This window comes from Ixodes scapularis, unplaced genomic scaffold (assembly GCF_016920785.2).
Source record: "Ixodes scapularis isolate PalLabHiFi unplaced genomic scaffold, ASM1692078v2 PGA_scaffold2__306_contigs__length_199485367, whole genome shotgun sequence".
Classification (NCBI taxonomy): domain Eukaryota; kingdom Metazoa; phylum Arthropoda; class Arachnida; order Ixodida; family Ixodidae; genus Ixodes; species Ixodes scapularis.
The window spans coordinates 91,966,543-91,989,766 of record NW_024609857.1 but is presented as its reverse complement, the minus strand read 5'-3'; the positions used below and the strand labels follow the sequence as shown (position 1 = coordinate 91,989,766).

General features: G+C 46.1%; 3 protein-coding genes across 4 annotated transcripts in view; 2 read left to right on the top strand and 1 right to left on the bottom strand.

Annotated features, from left to right (window-relative positions):
• LOC120839368 (ruvB-like 1) overlaps positions 1-2,226 on the top strand; it is a 20,778-nt gene extending 18,552 nt beyond the window's left edge. The window contains exon 11 of the mRNA XM_040209649.2: positions 1,964-2,226. Within this exon, the coding sequence (XP_040065583.1) occupies positions 1,964-2,123 (160 nt within the window). The 3' untranslated portion in view covers positions 2,124-2,226. The remainder of the gene's footprint in view (positions 1-1,963) is intronic.
• A 1,407-nt stretch (positions 2,227-3,633) lies between these two features.
• On the bottom strand, positions 3,634-10,853 carry LOC120839369 (nuclear transcription factor Y subunit beta). Of its 2 annotated transcripts, none has more exons than XM_040209651.3 (9): positions 10,588-10,853; positions 9,465-9,544; positions 8,863-8,963; positions 8,692-8,757; positions 8,545-8,612; positions 5,873-6,005; positions 5,349-5,427; positions 3,858-3,925; positions 3,634-3,777 (listed from the first exon to the last, which is right to left on the bottom strand). In XM_040209651.3, the coding sequence occupies exons 2-9, from the start codon at positions 9,541-9,543 to the stop codon at positions 3,763-3,765; spliced, it is 609 nt and encodes a 202-aa protein (XP_040065585.1). In that variant the 5' UTR covers position 9,544; positions 10,588-10,853; the 3' UTR covers positions 3,634-3,762. The 2 variants fall into 2 exon arrangements, with proteins under 2 accessions (XP_040065585.1, XP_042147886.1); XM_042291952.1 differs by lacking the exon at positions 10,588-10,853 and adding an exon at positions 10,380-10,416.
• Positions 10,854-11,060: 207 nt separating this feature from the next.
• Positions 11,061-23,136, top strand: LOC120839370 (protein transport protein Sec61 subunit alpha). Its single transcript, XM_040209652.3, has 11 exons — positions 11,061-11,265; positions 12,210-12,277; positions 12,386-12,451; positions 13,045-13,255; positions 13,798-14,061; positions 14,602-14,762; positions 15,449-15,589; positions 16,472-16,528; positions 19,510-19,701; positions 21,275-21,422; positions 22,441-23,136. Exons 1-11 carry the CDS (start codon positions 11,259-11,261, stop codon positions 22,554-22,556), a joined length of 1,431 nt encoding a protein of 476 aa, XP_040065586.1. The 5' UTR covers positions 11,061-11,258; the 3' UTR covers positions 22,557-23,136.
• Positions 23,137-23,224: the final 88 nt, after the last annotated feature.

Here is a 23,224-nt window from a genome sequence, read left to right as displayed (position 1 = left end):
CTGTAGACCATGCCGGAGCCAAATCATTGTATGGCAATGTCTCATTAATACGAACACCTCCGTGACCCCCAACCATTGTCCATAACGAGGTAAAAATGTGCAAGTTTGCCCAGTTTGTCCTCGGTAGTTCTGTCTACACAGTGGAAAATCCACATTAATGTGGTCTGTGTTAATGAGACATAACTGCAATTTATGGAAGATCAGCAGGTTGATAGGCATCGATAACATTTGAACTCTATATATGGCAAGTTGATCGGGGTTACTATGACCCTGCTATCGGACACCACGGGCCTGACCCCGCACTGGGCAAATCGCCGCGATTTGGTCACAGCTTGTCATCAAAGGCGACCTGCATCAATCGTGGGCTCTGGGCCTTTTAGAGTCGCAATAGAGAACACGAAAGATAGTTTCTCAGGCATCTTTGCAGCATGTTATGACTTTTTTACTTTATAAAGCTTTATAAAGCACCCCGTTTCATCAAGGGGTGCTTTGCCAATTTTTTAAGCTACCTAAACTAACTGCATTTTGTTAATACCTGGGCCTTACTCTTTCCACCATACTATGTAGTATCTTTGAATTCAGAATAGTTACCGATAAATCTGCAAATGAAGGCGATGCCAAAACTAGGATTCAGATATCCTCGCGCTTTTCGGTGCCGGCACCATCAGACATCTTGTAATCAGTTGGGAACAAGCTCTGCTGCCCCAAGAGTAAACCTGTGCCCGTCATGTTCAACCATTACACATAGTTCAAAGTCATATATGCAACACTGACGTCATGTGACACCTCTATGTCCTGTAACATCACGTGACATCATGACACTGTGTCACATCACAGCCATGTGGCCTCATGACGTCACATGACATCACACACACAGCATGTGCCCAGCTTATACACCCCATTCTGTGCTCCCTGGTCTTCGTCAGCATAATGAAGCAATGGATGGATGAACGGCTGTACCCTTTGTAACGGCTGGTAGCTTCCGCCACCAAGCCTAAAAGCTTTAAAAAAATTGAAAGACGTTTAGAAATTCCTGTAATGCGAAATTTGAGCACAGGTCTTGAGGAGGAGGGGAAGTTTATGCTCCTCCTCCTCCGTACCCTCGCTTCCTCCCAGTTTTCCCGCTAAATTTAGCTGAAAAATTAATGCCACGTGAGGTCACGTGATGGCGATTTTCCCGCTAAATCTAGCGGAGAAACTGAATTTGTTCATAGGTGACGTGACAGCAAGTTATGTGACGTAATTTTCCTCGCTGAATTTATCGGGGAAACTGAATTGGTGGTGAGGTAACGTGGCGTTGATTTTTCAGCTAAATTTAGAATGGTTACACCAACGTCGCGAAACCCGGAAACGGGTGCTTAAGAGCTGCGCGCTAAGAAAAAGCCATAATCTCTCCCCTTTTGAAGCAGCCAGAAAGGAGGAAACTCCCTTTCTGAGCCCGGCCGGTGCGGAGTGCATCAGTCAAACTCGACTCTCCGCTTTGGTACTACTACTACCACTCGTGTGCCTGTTGATATGACATACAGGTGCCTCCATGCTGGTTCAACATCCCGCGTTGGATATCCATGGACTCTTTGCCCTCTGCACCAAGAAACTGGATTACTCGGCACTGTTTCTCCCTAGTGCAAGCTTCCAAGGGGGCAGCCATTTTGAGTGTGCTGAGGTCGCGTAACATTTCCCATCGGGCTGCCAGGCCTGCATGCACAGCTTCCTGTATTTCAATATTTCAATCGCAGCAGTCTATCGCGGGATTTCATTTCTTACAACTAAATTGCAGTTACTCTTTTGCCTTGTATTTGTTCACCCTTGGCCGATTAGTGTGCTGGGCCAATTCTAAAAAAAAAAAAATAAAAAAAAACATGAAAAAAGAACAAAAAGAACTGCAGGGTGTTTTTTGAAAATGTTGGTGCTCAGTTGTCGATTTCTCATTAATGGAGGCGTTTGAACATTGCCGCCTGACCAGATACGCGGCTCAGCTGCTGAGTCCCTCAAGCCTGCTGGCCAAGGTGAACGGCCGGACATCCATCCGCAAGGACGACGTCCGGGAGGTCAGCGACCTCTTCCATGATGCCAAGTCCTCCGCCAAGATTCTTGCAGAGAACAATGACAAGTACATGAAGTGAACCACTCCTGCCTTCCCTTTTTCTCTTTTGTTTCGCTTTCCTCCCATTTCGATGGACCCAATGTTCATCGCTGTTCGAGCATTAAAAGCCGCATCGTCACGTATACAGTGTGTATCTGTTGCGCATGCCTTTTTAACCTTTGTCAGACTAACTAACTAAAGTTAGCCTTAGAGAAGGTAAATATCCCTGTGCAACTACTATACTCATGGTTCTGCTGGGGATAGATGTTCCCAAATGACACCTTACTCTGTTTATAATTGGCAAAGGTACTGTGGTGGATGAACCGGGTAGAGGAGCAATTTAGCCAGTATAGTACAACTGTAGACCTACGGCCCTAAACTCGTGAAACACAAAGTTGGAGCCGAAAGTTCGTGAAGCGCACCAATTGGACGTTGGCGAAAAAAGTGTGAAGTCATCATCGTGATAGGCCAATCGGTTCGCTCGGCCAACTTCGGCCCCAACTTTGTGTTTGATGAATTTAGAGGCCCTATAGTCTTTAATGTGCATCACACAGTATAGTATCTGCAGTCTGTGTTCATCAGCGGCGTAGACTTTTCACCTCCCCGGGGAGGGCAGGCTGAGAAGTTCTCCAAAGGGGGGGGGGGGGGGGGGGGGGGGGGGGTCCGCACAATTTTTTTTTTACACCGGCAATTATCAGTAGTTTATTTTAGGGGGTACATTTCCATGTGTCCGTCGCTGTGTGTCAATGTCAATCACCTTGCAAGCATAGCCGTGTGTTAATCGCCTGTACCACGGCGCATGCGCCGGCAAGCAGAAATCTGAAAAACAAAATGCTTGTGCCAGCTGCGAAGTTGTGGGGGTAGAACCTAGGTTCCTGTGCTTCTGAAGTATTAATCCACTCGGCCACGAGTCTTTATATTCTCTTTAATACATGGCAATAAAGCCTGAGGCTGGAGAATATCAGGTCAAACATTCATTTACAAGACAACTAAGGATCATGGCCCGGGGGGGGGTCACGAGCCCCGATGCCCCCCCCCATAGTCTACGCCTATGGTGTTCATTATTTTGCACAAGCAAAAATTATCCTGCAATAGATGTCAACATGAGGGTCATTGGAAGTCTAACCACACCCCTCCCTCTTCAAGAATGACAACTTATGAAAATCATCATCACTGTCAAGGCCTCTTCCAGTTCACCCAGAGTGTATTTGCAGACCTTTTTTTGCCAAAGGCAACATCGGCATTCACTTGGCATGCTAAGGGCTGTTCAGCAATTTTGAGAAAGCAGTACCTGTTTGAAATTTCAGGGGCTAGAACTGGTTTATAGGACAGTTTACATAGGTTACTTTTCCGTCTCCTCTTTACGCAGAAATACTTACTCGTTTACACTCTTCACTCTCTTGTTGGTACTAGTATTCACATAATCCTGAATCCCCAAACAGTCAGATAGTCCAGTCAAGAAACAGACGTTCTACAGCAGGTTTACCTAGAATGTCACCAAGGCAATGGTATTACTTCAGCCGATTGTGTTGCTAAGCATGCAAACGACGTGCTATAAAGGGTTCCTCGTTTATTAACGTTAATCTCACTGTGAAACGTCCCAATATATACATCAGGAGGTGGAGCCAGATGCAACTTGCGAAGCCTGTCTCTGTCGAAATGGCCAGCTGGGCTACACCTTAAAAGGAGAGATCCTGATTTCAGTGACCAAATAGCACCGGCATTCTCGTGGCGCATCAAAACAGCTGTCGAGCTACAACGAAATCCGACTCGCCTGGGTTGGGAAGGTTGTTGTGAAGATGACATTTTGCTGTGTGCCTTGCTCTGCTGTCAAGATGTTAGCTGAAAATAAAATGCATTGCCAAATTAGATGCAGAAAAAAAAAAAAGATTGTTGCAATAAATTGTTTTGCAAATCATTGCACTCTGTCTTGCAGCATGCACGGGAACGTGTGAATCCTGAGAGCTGTGCCACTCCTTCGTATGGAAAAAGCAATGAAGATTGATAGGATGTGGAAAGAGCAGTTGACAAAATGACCTTTAGGCTTTTATAGCTATCTTTACTTGAAGTTGGTGGTGCAATAACATATTGAAAAAGTGAAAGCCGTTTACAACTCCCTGTAACGCCGAATTGGAGCGCAGCTCTTGAGGAGGAGGGAAGGGTACTGAGGGGAGGGTAGACCCCTCCTTCTCCTCCCCTCATTCTTTAATATTCTCCGGGGGGGGGGGTCACCTGACCTTGGGGGGGGGGGGTGTCACGTGACTTCGGTGGGGGAGGGGGTCACATGACCTTGAGGTGACCTTGGTTACGCCGACGCCGCTCAAGCCGGAAACGGGCGCCTAAGAGCTGCACTCTAAAAATGCTTATCAAACACTTGTAGTGTTTGAGGGGGAAACTACTATACTTCGTTTCAGCTTCGGTCCAAGCGCGGCCGATGTTATGAGCCAAATCGCAGCGTCATGGCGTGCTCTCTGCGCTTGATAGGACAAGCCGGCAGAGGAGCGCGCACAGAGCGACGGCGAATAGCAGCTGCTCCTATCAACTGCAGAGAGCACGCCATGACGTTGTGCCTCTTTCGCTGTTTGATTGGCCCTTCGGCTCATAACATTGGCAACGCTCGGACCGAAGCTGAAACAAAGTATAAGTGCCTGTAGCAGACACAATCTGCATGCTTTTTGAGCTAGCTTGGCCATATCGAGACAAAATAATGTTTACCTCTCACCATGTCGTTCGCCTGGCTGCCACTACTCGGGTCACTTTTAATTCAAAGAGATTTCTGAGCTTGTACGAAGCCTAAGAGCTAATATTTTATGAAGCATGTATATAATGTAGTCCTTATATGGTACATGGTCCAGCAAGCAAGCAAAGCCTGGCCCAGTTTGCTAGAACAGCATCTCAGCCGAGACTGGGTGAAAGAAAGCACTACAAAGGCTGGGGCGCGCGAGCGTCTTGAGATGTGGTTCGAGTCCCGCTCGGCTCATGCACTGGCTTTGGCAGTGCTTTCTTTTACCGAGTCTCAGCTGAGATGCTGTTTCTAGCAAGCCAGCCCTGGTTTCCTTTCATTCTTCTTACATTTGCGGGCGAAGGTGGCTTTGAGCACTCATGATTCCAATAATTCTTGCAGCACTCACTGGTGGTGCAGGAGTTTCCGAAATTGTATTTCAGCAAAAGTGTGCAAATAAATCTTATTCTTCATCGCCCTCGCACTAATACTGTTAAGCAAGTGCAATAAGCATGTGCAACATAATGTTGCTAGACTGCTTACGGAAAGAGTCGTCTGCAAGCTCCTCGAGAGATGTTTCTGATGCAGACGCGGCCCCAGGAATCTTTTCTCCTTTCATGGCCTGCAGTGTTGAAAGCATGAACACATAAAATCAATCACAAAAATGACACCACGTTAAGATGCACTTTAGAAAGATCTGGCAACAAAAAATTCATTGGGAGCGATTCCTTAGTGCTTTGTCAGCTTTAGAAGCTGAAGCAATCTCAATGAAAATCTCTATTTCAAGGCATAGCAAATACATTCCACCTAGCATTTTCATGCAATGGCAGAAGCATAGCATGTGACACTATATGTAATGAGCCTGGTCAGGCCTGTAGCCAGGATTTTGTTTCAATTGGGTGGGTGGGAGGGGGCTGCCGCCCATGACAAAATGCTGTATCAGGGGGAGGGGGGAGAGGAAGTCCCAGCAAAATGGAAGATTTTGGGGGGGGCCCAGGTTCCATGGGCCCCCCCCCCTGGCTACGTGCCTGAGTTTGGTCCTGCTTTAGAGTCGGTAAAAGTACAACCACCTCGCGATACTTCTGCAGATACACTTTCAGTGGCTCAATGTAGTTGTCAAAGCCGAGAGTCGACATGGCAAACAGGATGTCCTCTCCATTAATGGTCTTCCGTTTTTCCTGGTGGCAGCGGTCACTGGCCCTGATATTGCAGTTGAGGAAATCGAGCAAATCCTTTCACAGTAACAACAGCAATGCTCTATTCTGAAAACTCGGTGGTCTGGAGGAACCCTCAAGCCACTCTCAAGGATGTCCAAGCGGCCTTCCCCCCTAACTTTGGCATTCTTGCAGCAAAACAATTTAAAAGTTTACAAACTCTGCTGATTTGAAATGCGCTATATATATTCGGTGACAGGTTAAGTGTTAAAGAGTGTTTTTATCGAAACATATTTTCGGAAAGGGTACTAAAAATTCAGCCTATAGCAGCGGTTAAATCATTAAAAAACTGTTTACATAATTTATAATCGTTAAAATACGCTGAAACCGAAACCGAAACTAACTTGCCACTCGACTGGTCCGCCATTTTGATGTGACGTCACATATGGTATAAACACTCGCACGTGTGCAGTTTGAGCCTGGCCAGCCTGGCAGCAGGTCACTGTTTTGTGTTCGTGCCGCGGATGAAAATGGACTCATCAAGCTCGTCTGAATCGAGCAACGATGAGGATATGCGGCTAGATTTTGAGGACGATGACGATAACCCGTTTTCATACGATCCGCCGGCATCGCCTCCGAGGGAAGCGCCAGCGGCGGCTGCATTCGTGATCCGCCGCCATGTGGACCCAGATGCCGCTTCTGAAGCGGAATGGTAAGGCAGTTTTTGTTGCTAGCACGCCAAGAAAAACTAATCGACGTTACGCCTTTTAATTGGAGGCACTTTTTGTTATATCTTGGGGTCTGACAATAGACGGTTTTAGTAGACCGTGTTCTCAAGCGACGCTTCCGTAGCGCGAGATCGCGCCGCCACTTCCAAGCATGCTCTAGCGCGCGCCCGGAGGGGTAGCGGGCCTCTGATAATTATCTACTAAAACTCCCTATGGACAGAAGGCACGAGCGCAGGGACGGAAGATGTCACATTGCTGCGTTTCTTTGTGGTGTTATTACACCCTACGGCACAACACCAATTCCCTCCAGTCGCCATTACGCGCTCTTACATAACTGTATAAACCGATAAAATAAGCAAAAACCAGACAGTCCTAGCACCAACAAGCTCCAAAGCAAGCACCCTGACCAACATGTGACGTCACGGCAACGTCAGTGCCATCATGGCAGCCTCCGTGTGCCGCTCTTCCTCAGTGTTGCCAGTAGGGCGGCAGCAAGTGATTTGGGTGTGGACGTGTAAATTTCAAAATTCATTTTCTTCTAAAAAAATTAATATTTTTCTGAGATATTTCGTACACATGCTCAGGAAGGGCATCCAAATACATGGTGAAACTTTTATAGAAATCGGTGACTATAAAAATTACGGCGGAGATGCCCTTTAAAGGGGTTATGACACGCCAAAAATAAAATATGAGATAACAATACTGCTAAAACCCACTGTATGTTCCTATAATCCTGATAAATTCGTATTGAAAATGGCGCGATAGTTTTGTGGATAAATCGATTTATGTGCGGATCCCTCGGAGGGGCCGGCCGGGTGGAGCTGAAGGCTGGTGACGTAGCCAGCCTCCAGCGCGGCGTTTCCTTGCACGCACTCACAGACTTGGCTCTCTTGGCGTCTCTAGCTTCAATTTCCTCGTTTACCTTCCGCGTTTCGAGCATGCGGTCCGTGAAGATTACGTCTACGGCATCGCTCGCCTTGTCAAAGTGTTCGACAATGATCGCAGCAGCGATGAGAGTGATTGTTATCAACAGATGTTGGAAGCTGTTCATCTTGACTGCGACCCGCTGGCGACCAGCCACAGCGACGGCGAGTTGCAGACGGGCTCGCCAGATCACCGTCGTCCGGGAATATCTCGCAGGTGCATGCAGGGTGGAAGGTCAACAGGCTGGGGGCGAGATCAAGAATAGCTTCCAGGTTACCAAAAAAGGGGTTTGAACGGTTTTGATCGTACCGCGGCGAGGAGAGCTCGGGCCATCATGGGGGCGCCTAGAATGAAAGAGCGTTCATGGTCACGTGGTTTATGGACACCATGGCGTGACTAGCTCGGGCAGTGTTGCCTGGTCGCCAGATGAAAATGATAAAAATTCGTAAATTGATTATTGCAATTACTATAGCTCTAAAAATCGTGTAACTTGGTGTATACACTAAGTAGCCTATGAGCATTCCATTTCAACAATAATCTATCCGTTTAATTTTCGTGTCATAACCCCTTTAAGGGGAAGCTCCTCCCACCTCTTTGCACTTTAGCAGAGCAAACACTGAAGAGGATGTTGCCTCCTCTCCAGCATTTGTTCTGGTAAGGTGGAGAGAGGTGGGGGAAGCTTCCCCTGAACTCCCTGTCACCGACTCTTGAAAAAAACTGTCAGACTGTATGGCTTGAAGCAATGCATTAGCAGATTGCTTAACCATACTCTGATTATGCCTAGGGTGGAGAAGCACTTTACTTAGACAAACAGACATTATAAGCACTAAAGAAACCCAACGGGGTACTGCAGGGAACTCTCGAGTCCATACGACATGGACCCCTGCAAACCCAGTTTGAGAACCCCCTCCACTCGAAAAGGAAAAAGGATACTCGCTGGTGATGAAACTGACAAACTCTGAAACGCATTCTTGAACGCACTCCTTCGCATCTTTGGCTATCTGCAAGAGCAAAGGGAAGAGTTAGACAAGTGCCCCATTGAACATCATCTAGGAATAGGATTGAAGAAAGGCAGCTTGCCTTTCCGCTTTTAGGAATTGCGTTCTTCATAATCCGAGCCACGTTAGCAATAGGGAGAAAGCGGTCCTGAAAAAGAGGTGACAATTAGGCTGTTTTTTGCTATCTGGAACCTGTGTTTCAATCTTCCAAGTCGTCGCAATGGAGAGGAACTCCTGGGCCTGGCAGCCTTACCTGTTCCCGTAGGGGTTCGGAGTCTTTCTGACTGTCACCTTGGTCAGAGCCATCACCAGCGATCCCTAGACCGTCCTCGCCTTCAGTGCCTGATAAAGATCCTGGAATAATGAGTCCATAGTGGACTTGCAACAGTGTTTGCCAGTATTGCAGAGTTTTGCTATAACTTGCAATGACATCTCATCAGCATTAGAAAAGACATGGTCCTCAGTAGCCTGTCTGTCTGCAAGCCTTGTGAGGAGATGGCACTTGAGGATGAAGTTACCACTCAAGCAACCTACTTATCTTCCTGAAAGTAAGTGAACTATCAAGCAATTTATCAACTAGCAGTGATTCGAGTAGGTTTTTCATGAAATGTGTTTGTAACAAAATCACCGGTCTAGTTCAGTAAAAGTAGTTCTTAAACTGAATTCATGTAATTGATTAGGTTTTTTGTAAAGATGCAGCCATTTAGTAATGATCTGTGGAACAACAATCATTACGCAAATGCGGCACAAACGACCTTGACAAAAATACTTGCACCAGCAGAAGTGGATTGAGGTGGCATGCATATAATGATTATGTGGTTTTCTGGTCGTTATTTATTTACACCAGTACAGTACCTTCGTGGACGATGTACTGGCCACTTGCAGCAAGGAAGGAGTCCGTGATGTTACCGGTATCATTGTCGCCGTTCTCCATTCTGCAAAGCGGCATGCATTGTTGGGTAAAATATATCTAAAAACTACTTGGAGTAAAGTACTATAAACACAATGTACTGGGTGTCGCAAACATAAACTATGCGTCGCCAAACACGGATGCTAAAGTTTCAGCACTGACTGTTGTTGTCTTATTCAAAAGTTATGAGATTGAAGATTTTAATGGGAAAATAAACCCATTTTCGGTAACTGGCGTCATAGAGCTCGATTTATTCGAGACCTCAGTCGGTCGCCTTTTTCCCATTGAAAATTTCAAAAGATCGCATAACTTTTAAAAAATAATTAGTGCTAAAACTTTAGCACCTGGTTTGAACCGATAGAGCTTCACGTGAGCGGAGCGTCCGGCGAGGCGTAGTTTATTTTTGCGGTGTGAAAAAAAACCCTGCAAATTGCTTTTTGGGACACCCTGTACTTTCCAACACTGGTGGTATAACATGTCAGAAATTTGCCTAATATCGAGAAGCCGATCGTCAATTTTAATTTGAACATTATAAAATTTGCTTAAAACTGCCAAACCGTCCGCTTTCGTGAAGAAAGCTTCATTGGTAAGTCAAGACCACCGTGGTCAACACATTCACAAACATAAAACAACGAAATCACGGAAGGCGCGCTTGAAGGCCGCCCCGGTTGTCTCTAAGATCATTAAGCCTATTTGTTCGTGCCATTAGCATTCGAAATACGCAGAAAGTGGATCATTTGGTTTTATCACGAAACCGGCGGCTTTCTTTGAAATGCCCAGAAGGATATCCACTTTCACATGCATGAATAGCATGCTACGGCAAAGCATGGGGCAGCATTTCGTTATGGGGGGACGTGTACCCGAAGGACTGCATTCGCTCGCCATGTCAACGAATGTTACGCAGTTAAAAGCCCGGTCAACGCTCTTCCAGCGGTTATAACGCGCTTCGCACTTTCAAACCGAGTTGTGGAGCGTTTTATTGGGCAGGTGCGGTTTAATTCGGCCTTCCAGCCTTCAAATAATGAAGCCCGAGAATCTATTGGTCAAAGTCACGATAAAAGGACAAACCTGAACGCGACAGCAACTTGGTTGGTCAGCCCAGAACCAGTAAGCGACGAGCGCACAATGCCTTCGTTAGAACCTGGCTAATCGGCAGGATTGATACAATCGACGTTCACTGCGTGCCTGCATCAAGAGAGAATCTCGACAAACGGTCAAGAATCGCCGATGTAAAGGCAAACTAAACACTTTGTAGAGATCGAAACGCTCAGGATGTGAAACAAGCCTTTTTTCGCAACAATGGCTGCGAACGAGGGCAAACGAAGGCGAAGCTGAGAATCCTGTTTCGAAACTTGATTTCAACACCAAAGAAACAAAACAAAAAACTTTCTTTTTGTAAAGAATGCAATATATTATTTTTACGTTGATTGCATTTTTTTTTCTGTGTCACGGCTCTCATAAGTTGCGTATCATTTCTAACTCTTACTACAACGACGCGTTCAATGAAGAATTTCGCTAAATTTAGCGGTGACCGTTACGCGTGTTGTCAGCACTGGCGCTGCAACGTCATGCGCAACGCTGGCGACGTGGTCGCTTCTTTTGCTCCGGTGTACGCTACGCTGCGCTACGCTTTCCGGTTGTTCGCTGCCCTGGCAGCAGCTCTGTGAGTGTGCAGTCGGCAGTTAGCAGTGCTTTCGACGCCATATACTTAAACAACAGCGGCTCTCCGACCAAGCAACATGGGAAGTAAGTCCCTCATCCATCTCATCACTCTGAACTCTCATTAAGCTTTTTGTTCTAGGCTTTTTACATAGTCAACTCTAATCCCCGAGGCACGCGTTGCTTTGGTGATTTCGCGAATTTCAAGATCACTTCGCCGGTCTTAGCCGTCGAGTGGTAGGCACGGCTAGTGACCATCAAGTACGATCATCACTCTTATATGTGGACTTCCTGAGTAATCTGTGCCACCAATAAACGTGGTTGTTTGTTTGCAGCGCAGTTAGGTTTGTTTGCAAGCGGCACCTTCGCCGAGCCAAATTCGAGGTCATGATGGTCGCTGAAACGTCCTGGTGGTGACGTCGACACATTACGGTTTATCTTCGAACCCCTGGATCGAATTAATGTTGTACCATTACACCCTAACGCTTAGTTGACCTCCACCTGCCTTGCATCCGTGGCTCTGTATAGCGCGCCACACATTTTAAACGCATTTCGGATCGGCTTTTGCCGTCAGTTTTGCGCCAGGTGACACAAACGGCTTTTACCGGGCCGTCCCAATGTGCCGCTTTACATTGTGAGTCTCTTTTATGGATGTTGCATTCTGTCGTGCTGCCACGTAGATTGCTGTAAAACCTTCAGAGCATTGGGGGTTGCTCAGGTATTCCCCTAATGCTCACCTTATGCCGACTGATAACAAGCCCATGTGTCTGAGAATATCAAAAACGCCTAACTTAAACTCGTCTTTCTTTTTTCTTTTTTAAGATCTACGCATGCAGATTGATGACGTGCAAAGTGCCACAGTTTAGACTTCTATGTACTATCAGACGTGCAGCTGTCTACACATATGGGAGCAGATCATGTACTTTGACAGTTTCGCCTGTTTCCTTTTTATTTCTGACAGGTGGTATCTGTCTTAGTGTCATTATGTAAATTGTACTGGTATAACATTTTGTTCTTTTCTGTGGTTACAGTTAAATTTTTGGAAGTTATAAAGCCCTTCTGTGGCATCCTGCCTGAAGTTGCCAAACCTGAAAGAAAAGTAAGTCATTTTTTTTTATTATTATTACTTCTTAATGCCTTCTTGTTTCGACAGTGTCCCATTTTGGCCTGGTATAGCATGTACTGATTATCGCTTTTTGTGTTGCAGATTCAGTTCAGGGAAAAGGTGCTATGGACAGCAATAACACTGTTCATCTTCCTTGTCTGTTGCCAGGTGAGCACATAAACCCTTCTATATAGAGATTCCATCACATAGAAAGCAAAAGTTTCAATAAGGTTCAATAACATTCCAGTGCCTACGTCTTTCCGACATGGCTTTCTGTTTCTGACCTCTAATCTAGAAGCTTAAATTGCATATCTGCAAGGGCATTCTTTTAGCTAGCTCTGTTTAGTTATGAACTTTCGTGTAGCTGGAGAAAATTGTCTAGCAGGAGACTCAAGTGGAGTGTCATTACTGAGTGAGGAGGTCTTACAAGTTCCTCACACTGGATGTCCTTGTAATTACCGTAAAATACCGGGGGTGCCCACCCCACTTTCCCTGAAAACTGGGTTAATCTAGACATGGGCAATTGTCCAGTCAAATCGGGAGCTTAGCATATAATATGCAGAATTCCCAAGTTTAGGAGATGTTAATAGTGGGCGCTTGGGGGAACGAAGTGGGCACTTCTGCGGTTTTTTTGTAGTAGTTGAAGGCCATTTTTTCGTGCAGTTATTTGCTCCTCTCCGGTGCTCGCTTGTCACATACTGGACACCAGAAGCATGATCTCAAGACACGGAATGCGAGCATTGTGTCTTTTCTACTTGCAGATTCCACTTTTCGGGATCATGTCATCGGACTCGGCGGACCCCTTCTACTGGATGCGAGTCATCCTGGCCTCCAACCGAGGCACACTGATGGAGCTAGGCATCTCGCCCATCGTCACTTCGGGTCTCATCATGCAGCTCTTGGCCGGTGCCAAGATCATAGAGGTTGGAGACACTCCCAAGGACAGGGCGCTCTTCAACGGAGCACAGAAACGTAGGTCCTTTCACTGCTCTTTCCCCAGCTGCAACATGAAGGTACCGCATCAGCCGTTTGGAGATGATGGGGTGCCTCTTTGGGGTTTAGTTGCTGTAACTATATTTTTGCTGGTATGCTGCATTTAACGAGTTTCCTCTTTATTATTTTTGCTGTGTGGGCTGGTGTGATTGAGAAGATATTCACTGTTGTGGATACATTGTGCTACTGGAAGTTACAGATCTCTGCTTCGCCATGTGGTTTTTCCTGCTGAGCATGCGAAGCATCAATTGCTATAGTTCATGAAAGCAGCTTAATCAGCGACGGAATCCGAGCAAAGTTCTTAGTTCTACGAGTTCACTCTTTTTCTGACATGAGCATGATCATTGGCTAAGCTCTCTCAGTATATTGCCATAATTGGCACGTGTCATGCACCACAGGAAAGCATGCGCACGGGCATCATTTTAGGCATTGTCAAGCTGACATTCCTTTGCTGTGGGAGTTGATAAACCTAGCTAGGGATGCGCTTTATCTGAGGGTTCTGTTCTGTCTTTTTGTTCCAGTGTTCGGCATGGTGATCACAATCGGGCAGGCAATTGTGTATGTGATGACTGGCATGTACGGAGACCCCGCAGACATTGGGGCGGGCGTCTGCTTCCTCATCATCATCCAGCTGTTTGTGGCCGGCCTGATAGTGTTACTGCTGGACGAACTGCTTCAGAAGGGCTATGGCCTCGGGTCTGGCATCTCACTCTTCATCGCCACCAACATCTGCGAAACCATTGTCTGGAAGGCCTTCAGTCCCGCCACCGTCAACACTGGCCGGGGTAAGTGGAAACCCTGCATGTGCGCAGTTTCTCTCGGTTCAGAAGCTCTCGCTTTGGAGATTCAAGGCTTACAAGTTTGCAAGGCTGCTGGTTACCTTCACTGCCTTTTCTAAAGTCTCCAGTAAGAGCTTCTAGAAAAAGCCACTACTTTGGCATTTTTTCATTCGAGCTTGTGTCTACTTTTGGTGCGGCCTCCTTTTGCATTTGTGGCACTACACACTGGCTCATTTTTGGGGGCTTGAGGAGAAGACAAATGCTACTGCTGAACATGTTTCTAAACCACACTCATAGCCGCTGGTAGTCTTAGAACCATGCTGTGCATATTTTAGCAACCTCACCTGATAACTCTGTCATAAGTTGCACATAGACTTGATAACCCTTGTTCCCCATAGTTAGTTTTCTAGGCCTTTGTAGAGCTTTGCTTTGTTCTGGGGTGGTTGCCCCTTCAGTCTTACCAGACTGCTGAAGCCTTGCAGAGCTGTTTTAAAAGGGTGTCGATGCAGTTTCTGATGCTGCGCCATATTCTCTCCGTCTTTTCAGGCACCGAGTTTGAGGGTGCCATCATTGCCCTGTTCCACCTGCTGGCCACCCGGTCGGACAAAGTGCGAGCCCTGCGGGAGGCCTTCTACAGGGCCAACCTGCCCAACCTGATGAACCTGCTGGCCACCATCCTTGTCTTTGCCATAGTCATATACTTCCAGGTCTGTGCAAACGCCTCTCACCTCTGGTAAAGACTGCTGCTTCAAACCGGCGGGGTAGGGCAGCGAGAGCCGTTAAGCCAGTGGCAGAGCCAAGAGTTTGTTTCGGAGGGGTGTGGGGAGGACCTGCCAATTCATGCAATAGATGAATGAATACAGCTGAACCCTTCAAGTTGAGTGGTGACTGGCTTGTCTTAACTTCAGCATCAGGAATAACCATTGTGTTTTGCCCCGGGTAGGTGACACATGTTGCTTTCTCTCTTTAGCTGTCTCTGACACTGTGTAAAGTCTCATCATCTTGGGATTTTTGTCTGTTTGGTTGTGTGAGGTCTAAACCAGCCTCTGGTGTCTCTTCTGTGATAGTCTTTTCAGTTAGCTGACCTTTAGTGCATAGTTCACACCCGGTGTTTCTGCACTCATTGCCTTGGAGACGGCTAAACAAGAAAGATGGCAAAAACAAGGTGCCGGCGGGTTTTGGAAAAAGAGAAGAACCGAGAGGCCTCCTGCTGCGCCGAGCTTCGGCACACAGCATGCCACTATTCTGGACCATCCCCAGTGGCTGCTTTTCGACATCAGTTTGCCACTGTTGTCTGACCATCTTTTGCACAGCCACATTTTCTTTCTCTATGTGTAACGCTTGACACTGGAAGTGAAAGTTCTAATGTCTGTCATTTTGTCTCGCTCCTCAGGGCTTCCGCGTCGACCTGCCCATCAAGTCTGCCCGCTACCGTGGCCAGTACAGCTCGTACCCCATCAAGCTTTTCTACACATCCAACATCCCCATCATCCTTCAGTCCGCTCTCGTGTCCAACCTTTACGTCATCTCTCAGGTGAGTGCTTTGCTTTTCAGGAAGACTTTACAAACACATTCGGTGCTTTTTGCTTGTGTCTTGAAGCATGCATTCTCAAACAACTGCACCTCACTAAATGCAAAGCAAGTGCACCGCTGGGTGTCTATCTTCTTTGAAAGCAGCCCTGTTAATTTTCCTAGCCTTCGTTTCTTTTGGGTTGTGTCTTGACAGAATTTTAGTTTTAATTACTGCAGTAATATTCATTATTCTAGTTTCATTTTAGAAAGTCACGTACCTACTCCGGGTAACACTTCCTGTTCACGACACACTATGATTAGGCTTGTATGTTTCTGGCCGATACCTTATTTGTCTCAAACATAGTTTTGGTGATTTTGAACACGAGCCGATTTTTCCCTTACTTTTCAGCATCAAATATGTTAAACCATACTTTTACTCCCCAATCTCTGAGCTATAAAATATATCCAGTCCTAATATATTTAGAACAGAGAATGTTGTGAAGTCCCACTTTAAAATATGCACAAACCTCTTACATTTTTTTACAGTGGAGCTGTTAAGGGCCAACCAGACAACCGGCTTGCCGGTTGTCTAGTTGCTGCTGTCGCCCATAGATGGCGGCAACCTTTCCGGCCTTTCCACTCTGGTTTTTTCACCAGAGTGGAAAGGCTAAATTTCTCTAGGCGTCGTTTTAGAAATCATCGTCTTAGACGTCATCCTCGAGGTCGTCCTAGACGTGGTCCTTGAGGTCGTCCTAGACGTCATCCCTGAGGTCGTCCTAGACGTCGTGCTCTAGGCACCGTCCTAGACGTCGTAAAGATGACAGCTTCGCTGGTCCTTCATCTTCACATGAAGTGGAAGGGCTCTACATTTTTAATCGAGCTCATTGTGTAATTATATTTTCAGATGCTGGCAGTAAAGTTCAGTGGAAACGTCTTCGTGAACCTCCTTGGTGTGTGGGCGGTAAGTTTTCCTTTTGATCGCTCTGTTGTTTTTAGTTGCAAGCCATGGGTCAAATTAATTTGCAACCCAACAATCCGTACATCGTCGCTTGGTGTGCGAGCAAGGGTGCCCAGTGGCCGAGTGTTAGTGCACTGCACACTTGTGCATGTGTAGAGGAAGCTTCTGATATACAATCTAGAGTACCCGAGTTCAATTTCTGCCCCTGCCCGTCTCAGTCTGGATGGGCATTGTACTGTCGTGCATTCATGTAATCGCTTCTTCATGATGCATGTTAAGAGCCGCAGGTTAGCAGTTCAACTGCACTGGCTCAATGTCTCACCCGCAATGTGAGTCAGCATTGCCATATACAGTCGACTCCCGATAATTTGAAGTCGCTTAATTGGAATTATAGGTTAATTGGAAGTGAAGTAAGGGTCCCATCAGTTCTGCATGCAATCCTTTGGGAAAAAAATGCTCGGTAATTGGAAGCGAAAAGTCTAAAATATTGGATAATTAGAAGCTGATTTTCAATCGGAAGCGTCAAGGGAACCGTAATATTTGATAAATTTCCAAGTTTTAAAGTGCAAAAACAGGTTTGTGTACCGCACTGGTGTCATTGGCATCACTGCCGACCACAGTGTTGCAGCTCATGAAGCGGCAAGGTTAAACAGTCAAGACTGGCGCAAACACGTTGCAACAGGGGCATCGCTTTTGTTTCTTTTTGCGTCTTTTCTCTAGTTGGTTCAGGAGTGCGCTGGTCTTGTTCCACCGGTGGTTCCACGTGCCGCATTTCGGCTCCAGTCGCGACAATGACAACTCATAGATCGTATCGCACGCTTGACTTGGCCACGAAAGTCAAAATTTTGAAAGTTGAGAAAGGAGGCGCCGCTAAGCATGACATTGCACGGAAATATGGCATCAAGCCTAACTCCCTCTCAAACTTCATCAAGAGCAAGCGCTTGATACTGGATGCTTTTGAGTATGATCACTTCAAGCTCTCTCGAAAGAGAATGCGCACCAGCGCCCACCCGGAGTTGGAGCAAGCGCTTCAGGGACTGTGGTTTCATAGCAAGCGCTTCAGGCGATGATTCGTCTTGTCCATTAGGGGAAGCAGAGACAAGTGAGCTTGATGACAATGGTCTTGCAGCAGCTCTCGGCTACTTCCGTTTCGAAGAGTATGTTCAGCACAGTGGAAACAAGCGGTGAACTGACGGACATTGAAATCATTGAGATTGTTCGGCCACGCGAGGCTAGCAACGAAAGTGACATCGACAACAACGTTGAAACTGAGCCGCAACCGCCGGCTGCTGATGTAGCTGCGGGCCTTGCCCTCACGCAGCGGTTTTTCGCAGCAAAGAACAATGCTGAAGAAGCACTCGGGCACATCTACAGTCTGCAGAACTTACTTTCCGCAGCAAGATTCTGCAAGAAAAAGCAGACGGCAATTGCCGATTTTTTTTTTTTTTTTCATGAAAAGTCAGTTTTTAAATTAGTAAAGTGACCCTTTTTGTTCCTTGCGGTTAATTGGAAGTTTGTTTAATTCAAAGTTTTTCACAGTCCCCGTGAATTTCATATTAACGGGAGTCGACTGTGCACGTTTGCAAGTCCCGCTTCAGGGCGCTGCCATCTTGCTCGGTTGGGGTGCTCTTGGATGCGTCATAATTTGATTACGAAGCCTTGCTAAGACGTCATAGTCGGATTATGGCCGTGCCCAAGCGCACCCCACTGAGCAGTATGGCCGCGCCCTGAGACCAGACTTGCAAACGTGTATACCGAGGGCAGACTGACCTCACACTATCTAAACACTCGCATCTAAACCCCCCTTTGCTTTGCATGAATGTCAAGTTTGGGAAAGCTAATTTTTTTAATGCCGTCGAGAGTGGGAGTTTTGTTGCAGTACAAAGATTAAAGAGAAACTGAAGCGGTTTTGTATTTGAGAAAAAAAATACCTAAATCGTCTTCATTTGGCCTCCAGGATCCCAAATGTTGAGATTAATTTTTAATATGGTGCACGGGCGCTACAGAAATTAATTTTCAAAAGTATCGTTGAAGCCCGTTCTTCCCGCAGCGTGACGTCACATTAGAAGTTTTCGGAATGTTCGCTCTCGCGCAGCTTTAGTGCCTGTCAAAGCTGTGCACGCGCACTCTTGCTATTTTCAAAAAGGTCAGTGTCAGTGTGGGGGAATACACCTGGCAAGCTTGCATTTGCACGCGCTGCCCAAACGAGCGACATGCGCTTGCGGCCCAAATATCCTAGTATGACGTCACGCCTGGTCGGAGGCTCTTCACGTTTCTCGCGTTTAGTTACATCTTCAGAGAAAACGAATGTGATATTCAGATTCACGGGATAAAAATACGCCAGAATTCACCTCTAACTCGTTTTTTTTTCTCAAGAAGTGTTTCAGCCTCCCTTTAAATTTGACATGCACATAACCTAAAGAGAGCCCATGTGCTTTTGCTTCCCTATTTTTTTGTTAACTCGTTTCTCTAGTCTTATACTTTATTCATCAATAAGTCGACAAAGGCAGTGGAACTGTCTTGAATTACCGTAAAATACCAGGCAAGCGCCCCCTCAAAATTTGGAGATAATTGCGGAAAAATAGGGAATGGGCGCTTGTCCAGTCATAAATTTTACATACCAATGTACTGTGCACATTTTCTCAGATCTTACAAATTTGGGAACGAGCGCTTAGTGCGGAATGGGCGGATGCGCGGTATTCTATAGTACATACTGGAAGCACACTGACCTGTCATTTCTGCTCTGCACTACACTTTTCTGCAATGGTGTAAGCTGGGGCAGGTAAATCTAACAAGCCTATTATCACGCAGAGTTGAGTGAGGCGCGACAGGGCAGTGGAAGCGAAGCTTCCACCGCCCCGTTTACTTAGCGGCGAATGGAGTATACTGGAACTTATCGACATGGCAGCGGGGGCAGTGCAGTACCGGTCTCCATCTGTGTCCCGTGGCTGACTCGCGGGGTTTCTCTCGCCCCGTTTGCGCAGGACGTGGGAGGGGCAGGTCCTGCCCGGGCGTACCCGATTGGAGGCCTGTGCTACTACCTGTCTCCCCCCGAGAACCTGGCACACATCCTGGAGGACCCCGTCCACGCGGTGCTCTACATCATCTTCATGCTCGGCTCGTGCGCCTTCTTCTCCAAGACGTGGATCGAGGTCTCTGGCTCCAGCGCCAAGGATGTGAGTGGAGCCGCTCTTTCTTCCTCGCACAACCAACGATAACTTGAAACTGGGGGAGTGGGCACTGGGCAAAGTGCACCTGAACGGGTACTCGAGGCCCTTTTTGTTGGTATCTATCATTGCCGTCGGCAGGATGTCTCTTTCGGATGCCCAGTCTCCGGCGTGCGCTTGTTTCCTTAAGTTGTGCTTAAACTGCGTGCGTATGCTCGGGAGCTCGAGGGTTGCCCGAGCACTATCGAAGGGCTTGCACTGGAGGTGGCACGCCTGAAAGACCTCCCCGTCGTTTTTGTCCTTTCTTTAACTATAGATCCCCGGGTGGTCTAAATTAATCCTGCATTCTTTGCTCGCATCTGCCAGATGCCCTCTGTTGGTTTGATGTGTAAACATCCGAAAACTTGCTTTTTGATGACTTTTTACAAAAAGTGTTTTTTTGCATATTTCGAGTTTTAGCCTCGCAATAATTTTGCTCGCAAACGTTCCTGCCCCTTTTGTTGTTTTTCGTTGCTTTTTTTCCGTCAGTTAGCTGGCTGGTGGAAAGGTGGACTGACCGCACGCGAAGTTCTAATTTGGACACTCTCTCCTCGGTGATGTGGAGTGAATTGTAATTGGAGAGCATAGCTTTACAACCGACAGTATGGAAACTTAGCAGGGCAGTCAAAAGGGAGAATGGGACGGATGGAGGACGTTGGGGTTGGTATCCAGAGGATCTGCATTACGTATTTTAGAGAAGCCTAAAAGACATTATTCTACAAGTTTACTTTTATAGTCGTAATGGTAGGGGATTATTGGCCAAGTATTAATTTTAACAGTTCCTTCTCCATCGTTCAGCTAAAAAGCTAAGAAAAACTTAGCTTTTTAGCTGAACTAAAAAGCTAAAAAGCTTTTTAGCTTTTTAGCTTATTTGTGCTTGTAGTATTGAAGGGCAATGCATGCACCATGTTTTTGGCTCCTGCATTTGCCTGATTTGTTTGACTAGAAAATGCACCTCTCTCCTACTCTCTGTCGTGTGCTGCACTTTGTGACGAGATATTTGCCTAGAAGTTGTGGGGAAAGTTGGCCAGTAATATATATTGAGTTAGCTTAGAAAGCAAAAAGCAAAAAAAAAAAAAAAAAAACACTATTAAAGCTGGTTTACACACTTGCGACTGCTTACAACCGAAGAGGCTTAGAAACCGGCCATGTCACAGTCAGTTGTAGTCACCCTGCAAGTGTCTAAACCAACCTATAGAGAAAACAACAACTGTTTAGTGCCTTTCAGGCCTTGCGGCCTTAAGAACGGCCTTCAGCTCAATCAGGTTTAAGTTATGAAACATGTCACGCTGGTCGTTGGATCCTGCAACTAATGAAAAGGAAGAGCTAAATCTAAATGTGGCATTGCTCATGGTGCATCTGGAATTGGAGGAGTTTACAATTATAATAAGTTTATAACTGTGCATTCTCTTCGCAGTAAAATAGGTTACTACCAGATGAAATAGCTCGAGTCGAGAGCCAACCAAAATTTATTTCTTCTTTATCTTTATTTAATGGCGCTTTTCTATATTGATACTTAAACTTGGATTTGCTATGTGTCCAGGTTGCCAAACAACTGAAGGAGCAGCAGATGGTGATGCGCGGGCACCGAGAAAAGTCCATGATCCACGAGCTCAACAGGTACATCCCAACAGCCGCCGCATTTGGAGGCCTCTGCATCGGAGCGCTGTCGGTGCTTGCAGACTTCCTGGGTGAGTGACTGCCTGCGCACTTGATTGCCGGTTACCTTTGTACAGCAGTGCTAACTTCTGCACACATAGAGCTAATGTTTATGCCACGGTTCTGGCACCGGTGGAAGAGTTGGAACTGGCAGGTACAGTAAAGTGTAGCTTGCATGGTGTAGAGTCTGCATTGTATAGACCTATCTCACAAAGATGTCGCCATCTTGAAATATTGTCACTTCCAGTATGGGCGAAAGCATTGTTTTGTCGTTGCCCTGCCAATAGAATACATTTAGAATATAAGCATAACCGTCACACATTCTCGTTTTGTCGCCCCTTTATTTTTTTATTATTTGCAGGTTGAAATGTTTCATTATTTCTTCGTCGCCCATATATAAGCGAAAAAGCCTAGAAATTGTACGACACTAATTAACCTAGGTCCGTTTGTCTTTGGCAGATATTGCAAGCCTTAAGGGTCACCTTTTCTCTCAAGTCTTACAGCAATTGAATGTTTCTTGCCGGCAGAATTAGTTGTGTCCTACCACGCTCCTGGTTATAACCGGATTATAAATGCTTCACGAGCCTTTCACTGCTTTGTCATGCTTGGTGCGCATTGAGAGTGTGCCTTTGTCATTCCTGTCATGCTGTGACATATCATACCTTTTTGTTATGACAGACAGTACTGCACTGGCTAAAGTTGTACAACATAAGCCAATGTTGCCATACTTCAAAGACAGACTGTGTAAACACAAACGTCTAACTTTTTTTTTTTTTTACATGAAAAAAGGCATGATAATGCTTTTAGTAAGGAATAATGCTTACTATAATAGTGTACTGCTCTTGCCCTTACTGGCGAGCTTTTGCATTACAAGGGAATGTGATATAGTACCTTGTACTGAAACAGAAACGTCAAAAGTGGAACTTTCATTGTGCCTTTACAAAGAGTAAAAGTGTAGCCATAGCATCTGTGAGGAGACTGTTTCCCCGAGTGTGGTTTGATGATGATGCCCAGTGTCTAAAGTTGGCCCACCCTTGCCTATGTGCCCAGGTGCCATTGGAAGCGGCACTGGTATCCTGCTTGCCGTCACAATCATCTACCAGTACTTCGAGATCTTCATCAAGGAACAGGGGGACATGGGTGGCATGAGCACACTACTTTTCTAGGCTATCCACTTTTTTTTAACAGTGTATGTGTATTTAAGGAGATTAAAGGTGACCACTTTGTTAAGACGCTCGTGGCAGTCACTTCATGCCAACAACTGAAGACGCGGTTGTGACAGAGATGCCTTTCACAAGGAGAAAGTGGTGGAGCCCAGAGTGACATGCCGGAGAGTTCTCGTCTTTCACTTTACCTGTGGCTGCAAGAGAGCAGTTAGTGAGTTTTTTTTTTTTGTTATGCATGTGAGGTAGGAAGTGAATGCTTGTACATACAATTTGACCTGTGGAAACTGTGTTCACAAAGCTTGTATTCTATGTATGCTTTCTGAAGACCTGTATTTTTTTTTTTTTTTTTCTATTGCTAGAATTGCATCTCAGCATGTACAAATTTTGAGCAATTGGAATTCAAAGTTTTACCTTGCGACGGTATGAAGCATGTTGCAGTCTCGGAAAGCAAGCTCATGAAGAAAATGTGCGTATGAACACAAAGAAGCTGCATTACGCCCAGATTCCGGACATGGTTATGTATAAATTGTGCCGGTGTACAGCTGCACAAATGGCAAAATAAAATACACTTCAGCAATAACTATGCATCCTGTGTAAATTCTAGCTATAATTTAAGTGGTACTGTTTTTGTTTTTCTTTTAAGAAAGATGCAGCTTTGCCTGCTCAGA

What these genes read in the sequence shown, in the direction of transcription:
- LOC120839369 (XM_042291952.1), bottom strand. An exon ending in GTCAGTTTCATCACCAGCGA is followed by an intron (nt 6,006 to 8,544) that starts GTATCCTTTTTC and finishes CTGCAATATCAG; the next exon opens with GGCCAGTGACCGCTGCCACC. An exon ending in TGCAGAAGTATCGCGAGGTG is followed by an intron (nt 5,428 to 5,872) that starts GTTGTACTTTTA and finishes TCAACACTGCAG; the next exon opens with GCCATGAAAGGAGAAAAGAT.
- LOC120839370 (XM_040209652.3), top strand. An exon ending in TTGCCAAACCTGAAAGAAAA is followed by an intron (nt 12,278 to 12,385) that starts GTAAGTCATTTT and finishes TTTGTGTTGCAG; the next exon opens with ATTCAGTTCAGGGAAAAGGT. An exon ending in ACCTTTACGTCATCTCTCAG is followed by an intron (nt 15,590 to 16,471) that starts GTGAGTGCTTTG and finishes TTATATTTTCAG; the next exon opens with ATGCTGGCAGTAAAGTTCAG.